Source organism: Berghia stephanieae, chromosome 1 (assembly GCF_034508935.2).
Source record: "Berghia stephanieae isolate SIO BIC M18660-M18661 chromosome 1, UCSD_Bste_1.3, whole genome shotgun sequence".
In the NCBI taxonomy this organism is placed as follows: domain Eukaryota; kingdom Metazoa; phylum Mollusca; class Gastropoda; order Nudibranchia; family Aeolidiidae; genus Berghia; species Berghia stephanieae.
Genome location: NC_088360.1, coordinates 76,172,217 through 76,185,418, shown reverse-complemented (window position 1 = coordinate 76,185,418; position 13,202 = coordinate 76,172,217). Strand labels below are relative to the sequence as shown.

At 34.2% G+C, this 13,202-nt stretch overlaps 1 protein-coding gene across 1 annotated transcript in view; it reads right to left on the bottom strand.

The window, feature by feature from the left end:
• The window catches only part of LOC144980207 (uncharacterized), a 37,658-nt gene that overhangs the window by 1,667 nt on the left and 22,789 nt on the right, over positions 1–13,202 (bottom strand). Inside the window, exons 17-26 of the mRNA XM_078927824.1 lie at positions 13,069–13,185; positions 12,036–12,061; positions 11,599–11,702; positions 10,191–10,361; positions 7,620–7,657; positions 7,137–7,180; positions 6,661–6,770; positions 5,510–5,671; positions 3,871–3,917; positions 2,736–2,855 (exon numbers count right to left, since the gene is read on the bottom strand). Of these exons, the coding sequence (XP_078783950.1) occupies positions 2,736–2,855; positions 3,871–3,917; positions 5,510–5,671; positions 6,661–6,770; positions 7,137–7,180; positions 7,620–7,657; positions 10,191–10,361; positions 11,599–11,702; positions 12,036–12,061; positions 13,069–13,185 (939 nt within the window). The remainder of the gene's footprint in view (positions 1–2,735; positions 2,856–3,870; positions 3,918–5,509; positions 5,672–6,660; positions 6,771–7,136; positions 7,181–7,619; positions 7,658–10,190; positions 10,362–11,598; positions 11,703–12,035; positions 12,062–13,068; positions 13,186–13,202) is intronic.

Below are 13,202 nucleotides of genomic sequence, written 5' to 3'. Positions count from 1 at the left end.
TTCCCTTCAACTTTGCGGAAATTCGTTTGTCACACATAACCCCAATTATTCCGGCCTGCCTGGATCCTCTCCTTAACTTCAATCTCATTGCCCCGATCTCCTTGTACAGTTGTTCCCAAGTGTTTGAACTGGTTTGTCTATGGCACATCATCTTCTGCTATCTTTATCGGTGGTCCTGCTGACTGTTGTTCAATACACAAATACTTAGTCGATCTGCTTACCCCTCTTTTCCAACACCCGTCTCCAGCTCCGTTTCCGCCTCGGCTTTTGTATCATTCAAAAGTATCGCGTTGTTGTTCGCATACATCATTTTCTATGGTGCCTTACGCCGAATCTGTTCTGAAGAACGTCCATTACGATTGCAAACAGCAGTGGCTGAGTGCAGATCCCTGGTGTAGTTCGACTCTTAAATTAAATAGTTAAGTTGACCCAACAGCTGACCTTACCACTATCTTTCTACCTTCGTACATGTCCTGGATAACTTTGATATATTTCTCTGTTAATTCTTTTGCTCTTAGGCAGTAGCTCTTGGGATCCTATCATAGGTTTTCTCCAGGTCAACGAACACACAATGTAATTTTCTTTGCTATTCTATATACTTCTCTGCGGCCACTTTTAGAGCAAATTAGCAACTGCTATACTGTTACCAGCAACGAATCCAAACTGCTTTTCACTTATGTCTACATCCTTTCTAATCTTATCGATTATTCTTTCCCATATCTTCATTTTGTAGCTCATCAACTTGAAATCCCTATAGTTGCCACATTCTTGAACAGGTTCCTTATTTTTGTATATGGGAATCAATTTACTTTTTGTCCATTCTTCTGGTATTTTTTCTTTCTGTAAGATGTCGCTGAATAGCCATACCAGGAAAATTAACCCATTCTCTCCAATGGATTTCTAGACTTCTGCTGGTATCTTGTCTGGTCCAACTGATTTCCTCCTTTTGATCTTGCGTACTGCATCCTACACCTCGTTCTTGCTTATCTCATCTACTATATTCTCTTTAGGTTGAATAACTGCACTTATCCTCTCCCTACCATTTTCTTCATTCATGAGGTGGTCTTAGTATGTTTTCCATCGTGATCTAATCTCTTCATCTTTGCCCGATACTCTTCCATTCTCCTCATTAATAATCTTTATATGTTGTATATCTCTCCTATTCTTCTCCCTCTGTTTCGCTATTCTGAAATATATTTCTGCCCTTCTTTACTTTCTTATTGCTCAAACATATCTTTGAATGTCTCCGACTTCGCTTTTGCTACAGCTCTTTTTGCTTCTCTCTTTGCCTCTTTATATTCTTCTACTTTCATAGCATGCTTGTTTGTCTCGTGTTCTTCCTTGCTTCCCTCTTTTTCTTTATTGCTTCTTGAACTTCATTCTACCACCACGTTTCTTTTCCAACTTTCCCCTTCTCGAGATCACACCTAACACTTCTTTGGCCACTTCGTGGATTGTATCATCGAGTATTCCAAACAACCATTGCCGACTGTAGAGAGGGAATGGACACATTTCACTTTTCCTACTTCACACCAAAGATAGCCAATATGGACCGGAATTTTTTTGACGTGCAATAACCCCTATTGATTATTCTAAATTTTATATCGAATCGCCCACTAAGCAACTTTATTTCCTCCATGAGAATGTTGGCCAATGTTTAAGAGTTTTGTTTAAGCAGAAGCTTCCCGTTTGTAGATGAAACAACACTTAACATGTAGGACGAGGCATGACGCCTGTTAGGCGATATTACATTTTTTTCCAACAGAGACAATGCTGTTGGCGGCCAGGATTCAATTTACACCTGAGTACGATGAGAGTATGCAAGTAAAGAGCCTTTCCTCAAGGACTCAGCTATGCGCCGCTCAGATTGGGACTCGAACTCAGGACCTTCCGATCCGAAGGCGAGTGTCATACTCCAAGGCGCATAGCCGCCAAAGTGATAGTAGCGGCCGTCATCGGCAGAAAACCATGCTCGATATGTCGGCGACAAGGTTTATTGGTCTGAAATGAAAAAGGCTCGAAAGGAACCAATCGTTATTTGGTATCGGTACGGTTGGTTTGACGAGTTTGAGAGAATTGCACGTAAGGACAATATTCTTCCTGGCGAAAGACCGGTGAGTTTTAGCAAATTTACATTACTCATTCTCTTTATTTGATCGCATAAAAGCTGAGTGGCTAAGAGAAACGTTAACTATAGAAGGAACGAAATTGGCGTCATTCAACTCTCTGTTATTGCTTTTCGATATCCATTTTGGTGATTAATTCTCATGAAATTATATTAGTTTAGACTAGAAACATTCAAAGTTTTATACAGATTTGTGAGTTGGTACGTTATATGCTGACCTCTTGTATTGAGTCGTTCATATATTTCACATTAATTTTTGCAACTACCTACTTAATTACTCTCCGACACTACTTCTTTGTTGACGATTAAATGTGGCGATGTCTAGATCTTGTAAAAGGGAAGCCCAAAATGCTATCCGCCAACCATTAATTTATTTAGGTAAATGAATCTTTACTTATTTTTATAGCAAATATTTGATAACTTTGCATTCTTGCCTCGAGACCCGTTTTGCATATTAACTATTGCTTGGTACACTTAGTAAAGCGGATTGAGAATATTTATCGTTTGGGTTTTTTGAAAATCATTTTAGTAAAATCTCTTTGTTGGTGAATGACATTCTAAAACCCTGAAATGACTTATCAGATAATGTAACGTGAAACATGAGACTCACCTGGCATGCAATCTGCTTGTATAGAACAATTATGACATACACATGTTGTTGACAAATTGGCAAGGAGAGCTAGACACTGACCCTGAGTACCGCAATCACTGAGAGAACACAAGTCGGTGCCTGGAGTGAAATGGGGACGATTAAAAATACAGATACATGGATTAGCTGTAACAATATATTTCATACTCTATTGATTTCTAGTCGTTAATCAGATTAAAACACAAGATAACTAATGGTTGGGCGATGCAGCGAATTCCGCTTGTAAAATATAGATGGAATGAAGCAATACTAACACTACTTTTAAGGAATCTAAGCTTTTACAGAGCCCAAAACAGACTGAATGTGCTCAAAGCGCTTTACAATGAGTCTTGAGCCAACAACAACACAACAAGTAGGATGAGACATGACGCCCGTGAGGCGCTATTACAATATTTTTTCGACAGAGACGTTGTTGGTGATTCCTTAAAATCCAAAATAATTAACTTACTGGAAGAGTGGTGTTGAATTATGAAATATAAACCAAGAATTGACAATATCATACCATCTAAACTTAAGTATTAAAAGCTTAAAAATATTTTTTAAAGTCGATCATTTGTCAACATTGCTTAACTTTTGAGAAACTATTTCTATTATTCTATTGGTGTTAGACGTTAGGCTTTTAGATTGTTTTTCATTATTGTATTTAAAAAATAATATAAATCACACCTGAGTTAATTGTAACAACAATCATTATTCGAGCTTGAGCTTGAGCTTTCATATAGCGCAATATCCACTACGTGTGCTCAAAGGATCCCTGACCAACAGCAACACGTAACATGAAGAACGAGACATGACGCATGTTAGGCGATTTTATAATATTTTTTTTTCCGATATTATGAAAAGGCTGTTAACGGCCGGGTACTCATTTTACACCTGAGTGCGGTGGGAGAATGTGAGTAAAGAGCCTTTCCAAGGACCCAACTTATCATCATCATTTCATCATCATCATCATCATCATCATCATCATCATCATCATCATCATCATCATCATCATCATCATCATTATCATTATCTTATTTCTAGATTACTATTATTCTTATCAAATTAAACTCGCTATTATCTTATATCAACATATTTACGAGAATGTATTCCTTACCTGATTGAGGCACAAGCTGAACACCAAAACATCTCTCTTCACCAGACCTACGGGAGAAAAACATCAACTATTCAAATATTAAAAAAAAATTCTTTCCATCTTAGACTTTGATCTAACACACATGTCGTATTTAAATTTTATCATTTTTTATTTGTATTTATAGAGCTTTATGTATACTGCCATCTATGTTTAATATGGACCGACGTGCACTTCGTTGCAGGTCTGATAACCCAATTCTTTATGGGCTCAATGTTGTAATGGAAATCTTTTTTTTTTTATAAAAATGACGCAATATATTGTCGGTTACAACAATGTTAAACTAGACCCATAATTGAGTTTGGATGTCAGACCTGCATATGTGTACATGTCGACATGTACAGCTTTGAGAATTGTTCTTTGAATTTTGATGCGAATAGACGTTTAACGCTTTTGACGGATCACATAACGATTTGAAATTGTTATAAGCGAGAATTTTGACACACTTGTTGAAAGTGACTACCCCTTCGCCCCCACCCTTTTTTTTAGTTGCGAGAATACAACTGATTGATGTGACTATGGACTGGATGGAAAAACAAAATAGCCATTCAATCTTTCTACAATGAAGGAATTCCAAAATCCAATGTTTCTTTTTCATCTGAATGCCCATATATTTCTCTTTTATGAGATATGTGTTACATCGGAATTCTCATGACATATAATCTCTCTTCATCTGCCATTATTGTTTAATATTCGGATATGATTTTTATTTAATAATTCATGGAGTACCTGCCATTTTTCCATCTCTGTATGCATTTTTGGTGCGCGCACGTGTCTGTGTGTGTGTGTACACAAACGTTTATAATGGTTTTTTTTTTTACAATTTTATGCGCATAGAGCTGTTTTGTCAACAGGACTGGGCGCTATGCAAGTAAACTTTATTATTATTATTATTATTATTATTATTAGTATTAGTATTATTAATGTTTATATAAAGTCAATATTCCAAACCACGTTCTTCGTATTCCACTGGTATCAATATTTAGTTTTATTTAAAATTGTAAATTTATTTTATTGCATTTAACATTTCAACTTTGTCTTGTACAGCGCCAGTGAACACTCAGGGGCGTGGCTATATTGGTTGATTTGGTGCCTGGCACCGTTCCATATTTTTAAAATGAATTACAGCATTTAAAAAAAAAATAAAACTGAGAAATGGTATATTCTGCCTCTTACTTATTTAGTAAGTCTTTTCCTTCGTGTTTTTTTTCTTTCTTTTGTTCTTTTAAAATAAATATAGCATGTTTTAAGTAATTTTCTTCTTATTCTGGCACCACCTTCTACTGTAAGCACGCCACGCCACTGTAACACGTGCAGTAGAGACTGGTCTGGTGGTGCTCTATATATTTTTTTCTTTTAATATCATAATTATAAATTGTGTTGATTTTCCAACCTATTCTTTTTGTTAATCAAATAAGAATTCGTGTCTAACGAGGATCATTAGTCTCCAACTAATCTGTAAGAGCAAAGAAGCACAGAGTGCTCATTTGTTTGTTTTTTTGCTTGTTCTTGTTTTTGACCGAAGAGACAACTCGACATCAGAACAAATTTTTGAGTTTTGATTATACACACGTGAATTCATCCAGAACATTTATATTCCTACCCAACTTTGAGACAGATTTTATCGCTGTTTTTATCGGGAACAGCGGCAACTTCATGTGAGCAAGTCCGGGGTGATGGCAATATCTGGGATGATGCCGTTGTGGATATTCCTCTTTGAGTGTTAAATACAGCTCCAACACCGTTTGTTATTGCCACTGGAAAACTAAAAAGAAAACAGATAAAAGGAATGTACTTGGCAATACGTCATAGGCGTTGATAAGGCCTAAATTGCCACTTGATCTTAACTGAAACCAAATTAAATATAGAAAAGGGAGAATTATGGTAGCATTGTTACAGGGGTAGTCGTGTAATATGATATACTTGTCTACAATCGCAAAATGTTCAAATCAATATAGTTTTAACGAATTTACTAAAATGAAAAAAAAATTAAAGCACAATCACTTACGTAAGACAAAGGTACTGTGGAAAACAAATACAACAGACCCGGAAATAACAGGGACCAAGCAATAACATGTTTGTTTGGTTTTGAGATCTCCGATATTTTTCTTCTTTATTTTTAATAATTATACAAGACATTACAAGGTCCCATCATAGCCTAAATTCTAATGAAAGGGATTACTCTTCTTCTCATTTAGTGCATCTAACACTACGGCTGTTGCTGTTGCTACTGGAAATACAACTAAAAATACTATTGTCGCTAATGTTATTGCTATTATTGACTACTACTAATTACTATTACTGAAAGAACTAAAAGAAAATTAATAGCAACTACTGATATTAGTACTACGACAGCTACTACTTCTACTACTACTACTACTACTACTACTACTACTACTACTACTACTACTACTACTACTACTACTACTACTACCACTACTACTACTACTACTACTACTACTACTACTACTACTACTATACTATACTACTACTACTACTACTACTACTACTACTACTACTACTACTATACTACTACTATACTACTACTACTACTACTACTACTACTACTACTACTACTACTACCATTACTACTACTACTACTACTACTACTACTACTACTACTACTACTACTACTACTACTCTAACTTTTTATTCTTCTTCTTCTTCTTCTCCTCCCCTTCCTCCTCCTCCTCTTTCTCCTCCTCCTCCATCATCTTCTTCTTCTGCATGGCCAATCATAATAATAATCCATACCATTTTCCACTTGGATCTGGTGTTGTACTGACAAGAAATCGACAGCCTCTCAGATCATTCGTACAAGGTAAAACCGAATTTGCGGGCGGGGTTGGGTACATGAAATGAGGCTGAAAATGTATGTAGGTACACATCAAAATAAAAGAAAGATGGGAAAATTATAAGCTGAATTCACCTTTCATTCAGGATAAATACTCATCTTCGACAAGTGTGTTCAATGTTATTTTGTTCATTCTATTTTTTTGTTGTTGTTGCTTTGAGAATAAAAACACAAAACTTGTAGAAAGAAATACAAGTATGTGGCTTTTAAGTTAAGAAATCTTAGGCTCTTGACATTGAATCATAGATACTGAGCTTCGTCTTTCTCATGCGCAATTCTTCTCGACCATCTGAGTAAATAAGTAAAAATATCATTATTAGCCTCGGATTGTAAATTAGTAATTTTATTATATATTTATGGTTTTTTTTTCACTAACCTTCCCTACAGGTGAAGGGTTTGGAGTAGTCGCTCCATTTACTCCTGAAATAGTAAAAATACGATGAATATATATATATTCAGAGATTTTATAGTCGTATGGGAATTGTGTCAATAATTTATTGATATTAAATTTGGTGGTGGTGATGATGATGTTGTTGATGATGATGATGATGATGATGATGATGATGATGATGATGATGATGATGATGATGATGATAATGATGATGATGATGATGAATAATATATATATAATATATATATATATATATATATATATATATATATATATATATATGTATGTATATATATGTGCATTTTTGTGTGCGGGTATAAATTTATACACATACATATAAGTCAAGAATAATATCAACCAATGGAGATAACAAGAATTCAACCATGCGGCTATTAAATAATCAATCAATTGACGACAATAAATTGAAGACAACAAAGTGTTACTAAAGCAAGTAATGGAACAACTTACCAAGGAATTCAATAGTGTAGCAAACTGATGAGTCGTTCCTGGGCATAGGGAGAGAAAAAAACGGAATCAATTGATATTGCTGTACTCTGGAAATACGCGTGTTTAAAAATGTGTCCAGAAAACTCTCGAGGTCCCAGGTTTGACAGTCTTTGCCAAGATGAGCATCATTTAAATCGATTGATATTTGAAGGAAGAGTTTTCTGGCCGATTTTAAATACGCTTTTTTTTCCCTCCAGAATATGGCAGTTAACTGATTAAACCAACATATTATCTAATTTACTTTTATGTTTTTAATAAAGTGCTTTTTATAAAATATTTATTGTCATCCTATCAACGCTGTAGCGAGGATATAATAATTGTCATCATTGTCTACGCATCATCATCATGATCATCATGATCATCATCATGATCATCATCATGATCATCATCATCATCATCATCATCATCATCATCATCATCATCATCATCATCATCATCATCCTTATAACCATCATCATCATCCTCGTTCCAACTTATAATTGTAGTAATCAATGTGAATTTCCTGATTGTTGTGTTATATACAAATGATAAACTTGTAAAATTGATGAATTTGGATGCAACTAAGATGATAGAGACTGACTCTTTTCATCGAAGGTTACTAAGTGATATGTGCATTGAAACAATATCACCGTTATGAATCATTTATTAAAAGACACTTCAATCCGAAATAATACAAGAAGACTGAAAACAAGCATATGTGCGGCTTTTTATAAAAAAGGGCAACAAATGGATGTTGCAATAGTCCGACGTGCATTCTCTGCAAGGTTATGGAATCGATTTTGAAGGATCGCACTACAGAATTTCTTGAACTTCACTTATGTTTGAGTGAGAGTTAGCATGGTTTTTGAGAAAGAAGAAAGTGTATCACACATTAGCCGCAAGATAGTGACGACTTAGAAAGGTCTCTTGTTAATGGGGAAAAGTGTTGATGTCGTTTACCTTGATTCCGCAAGACTTTTGATTCTTTCACTCGTGAAAGATTGTTCTAAAAATTAAAAAATCCCATGGAATTACAGGATTTGTTTATGATTGGATTAAAGATTTTCTTAGAAACATAATTCAGAGAGTGATTTTTGTGGATGAGGAAAAAGTCGGACTATAAGAATGTTATTAGTGGTGTTCCCCTTGGGAGTGGATTGGGTCCATTGCTTTTTATACTATATATAAATGATCTTCCAGATAGTGTTGACGCGACTTGTAAATTATTTGCAGATTGCATGAAAAATTATTGTTATTAGCGCAGTATTTGATATGATATATTTTTCTGGTTTCAAATGTAGTATAAAATGTGGTTGCTTGGTTTCAACATTACAAAATGCAAGGTATTATATATAATAGGAAAAACCAATCCATGTGATGATGACCATTTTATAATATTTGTACTTATTTCAAATCTAAAAAAGCATCTTGGTGTTATTTGGTGTATATAAACTTTGATTTTCATATATTAACTGATCTATCAGAACCATTGGGATTATTTATAGACGTTTTGCTATTCTTGATGAATGTATTTTTTGTTGTTGTTTTTTTAATGCAGTTTGATTGTTCGACCGCTACTTGAAGATTGCAATACGTATTGTTGCCCTTTATACAAAAGAAAATTAGCAACTCTTGAAACTTCACAACAATTTGCAAACAAAAAGCTTCATAGTATCTACTATTGGCCATATGAAGAACGAACATTTGGATCTACCTAGTCTAAAGTATAGACAGACGACTTCGTAAAGACGTGATTTACATTAAAAATTGAGAAAATTTATTCATCACAATTCATTATTTTTTTACTGTTACGTTTACAAGAGGTGATAGATTCAAGCTTTATTTATCCAGGTGTAATGCTAAAAATAAGCAGAAAATTGTAATGTTTCGTACTATTCACATGTGGCATGATAGTAGATTTGAAACAAATAATGTCTGATAACTGGATAGTGTTAAAACTTTGATCGACCGAGAGTTATATCATCTAAGATTTCACCATCAACAATGTTTTCTTAACCATTAGTTTAGTGATTAATTGATGATATTAATATCACTTTGCATTGTTCATATTAATTATTTTTTAAGTATAGATCTACATTAAAAACCAAAGCCGTTGGTCATGTTATGTTATGTTGTGTCTTTTAGTTTCATCATCCTCATCATAATTATCATCAACATTATAACGATTCCCAATTATTAAAATGATAATAATAATAATAACAATAATAATAAAATAATAATAATAATAATAATAATAATAATATAATAATAATAATAATAATAATAATAATAATAATAATAATAATATAATAATAATAATAATAATAATAATAATAATAATAATAATAATAATAATAATATAAGAAAAGAAGAAGAAGAAGAAGAAGAAGAAAGAAGAAGAAGAAGAAGAAGAAGAAGAAGAAGAAGAAGAAGAAGAAGAAGAAGAAGAAGAAGAAGAAGAAAAAGAAGAAGAAGAAGATGAAGAAGAAGGAGGAAGAGAAGGAGGAGAAGGAGAAGAAGAATACCTGACTCAAAAACCCCACCACTCCTTACTTTGAGTCGTGGATGAGAAAGCAAACGGATTTATTTCCTTGTTTGTGAGACAGTGCAGAGGCTGGGTTAAGAAATAATTCTGGACCTTTGGTAACCAAATCTTTGTGTGGATGTTTCACAGAAACGGTCAAATCTGGAGAATGGTTGTCTGTAGAAATATTGGGTGGGAATCTGGAAGGAGAGAAACACCTGACTAATTGAAATTACAATCTGGATGGTAATGGATCCCCTGGATAGAACTTAATAAGTACATTGCATTGTACAATACTCGCGCACTGTTTGGATGCCATGCAATCAATGTGCGGAAAGGGCTTTAACTTTAATGGTTTTTCTCACTCTTCGCCCATGGTGGGTAAGGTATTAATGAAAATGCTCTATGAGAAATAGTTTTGTAACTCAACACATTGACAACCGCCTAATAATCAGGCTCTCGGGTGACAACATAATCGGGCAAATAGCCTGGGTGGGTTATTAAGTGAAAACAGCAAGGGGAAAGATATTATTGAAATGTATTTAAAAGGCTGAAGTATACTGTAACATATTTCAAACAACAAATGACAAAAAATAATACAATACAATACAAAACCAAATACGACCTAAATTAGGCCAACAGTCGAGGTCTTCCCCTTTTTTGTTTGCCCTCCATTTTCCCCTGTATCACATCTTTCATCAGCGTGCATGGGCTTCGGAATATATGACCGAAAAAACCGAGTTTTCTCCTTCTGATTATATTTAAAAGCTCTGGCATGACATGACTTCCAGCTCTTTCAATATGCTTTTATTTGTGCTTTTTTCCCTCCAGCTCATCCTCATCATCCTTCTGTAAAATCACATATCTACGGTCCCGAAAATTAAAGAGTGGGCACATATTGAGGTCGAGCACCGGTCTTTGAAGATCTTGAAGACCCCACCACTTGTTGACAACAAATCACCATATTTGAAGAACTCCCAAGGATCCAAGTTGTCTATCTTGTGTACGACCTTGTAAATTTGAATTAGATCACCTCTAAGTCTGCTGTACTTTAAAGAAGGAAGTAAAAGGCGTTCCAATCTTTCATTATAAGATATAAAACAATTCATCGACAGACTTTGGACGTTCTTCGCGGCTATGGACTGTCTTTTATACATCGGACTCCATATGCAATTGGCATACTCCAGAGTATGCACCATCCATCAAAGTTGGTCTTAAATAACGTTAAATTCCTACCAACTTATTTGCTCTTTTAATCATGTCATTAATATGTATATCAAATTTGAGAGTGGGATCAAATGTCACGCCAACATCCTTCTCTGAAATTACTTCAATCAAAGATTTATTATGTTCTTCATCGGTAAATTGATGATAAAATGATAAAATCAGACCTATTCTATATTAGTTTTAGTACTGAATAGAATCATATGGACGTACCCAACAGAGTCAGTCGTTGTGTAGACTGGGAAATTGCAAGGAACATTAACATAACACGTTAGCTTTCCGCCATTGGTGGGGCCGATAATGTCCGTAAAGTCATTCTGTCCAGAATGAAAAAAACACATCTAATGTCAAAAGTTTCATTTCAATACTATAGAAAATCATATATTTTTTCATGATGTTTTGTTGGTTTGATTATTAAGATTAAGTTTTAGAAACTGTTTTAAAATTACACCTGTATTTATCCACAAAAATGCACAATTTACAGTTTCTGTAAAATGTCTACACATTTTTGAAAAGTACATCATGGTAGGCTTACCAAAGAATAAAAAATAAAGAGAAAAAACAACTCCATTAAGATATTGCCACAAGCCTTTCCAGACGGCAAAACTCTGCTTTTATTAATACATGGATATATTCGAGGACTTACTAACCTTGTTTACGGTGGGATATGTTTCAACTGTAAATAAAAAAAGAAAGAGAATCATTTGTCCAGCACTGTGTATATGAGAGGCAAGGGATATGCAGCCTAAAAATTGTTCATTGTTTAACTGGCTTACGTTGTTATCAATGTTGTTGGTATCATAATTTTAATCTGGAGTGAAAGCAGTGGAACTTTTACAATCCCCATTTCTTTTTTTTAATTACTCATAAAGGCAATGGTTTTGATCTTTTTAACCTCAAAAGTCAATTCTTTACACACATTTATCAATATGCAATTAGTAGAAAAGCATATAGTTTATATGGATAGTAATTTTGGCCTTTTGCCACTAATTGTACATTTAGAAACAAATAGGACGGTTACCTCATCATGAAGTTTGGGCTTGGCCTTATATAATAACTTTATACAAAATATTAAATGGCCTTGTTAGGATACGGTAGATCATTAGCAAATTAAGTTAAGTAAAATACAAACCAGACAGTCGGGGTTACAAAATTTTAATATTTCTTCTTCTAATATTGACAATCATCTCTACTCCTTTTCCCCCAACTACGTTCCGATTAAAGTATAAACTATTTGCTGATATCAATCTTTTGAACAATATCAATATCTTAGTGATAACAACAAGGAATGAAGTGAGTAGAAAAGTGCCAGAAGACAACAAAGAATTTTTTTAAAAACTCTTTTTATTCTCTTTTGTCTTCTGGCACTTGCCCAAGGACAAAAAACGAAAGTGCCTGAAGTGGGACTTGAACCCGGGACCTACCGGGTCACAGTGAAATGCCTTAACCACTCGGCCACTTCGCCCCCTGATATCAAGAAGTAAATAATGTCCTCGCAAGCGATGTTAAAATTTTAATTCGATAGTATTTTAACTTGTACATCAAATTTTGTCCTTTTTATCAAGACAACGGTAAAAGTAATAGCAACGCGTTTCGGCACATCAAGAAATTGTAACAACAGTAAAATTAAAGATTAAATTTAAGGAAAATATTATTATAATAAATAGAATGTTATTAACATACCTTTAGCACATAACTTTCCAGTAAATCCCAGGGGACAAACACATCCCATTGTATTGAATACACTGTTCAAGCAGACACCTTGATTGGCACAAACCACACCATAACATGGGTAGGGGGCTAAGATGTATTTAATA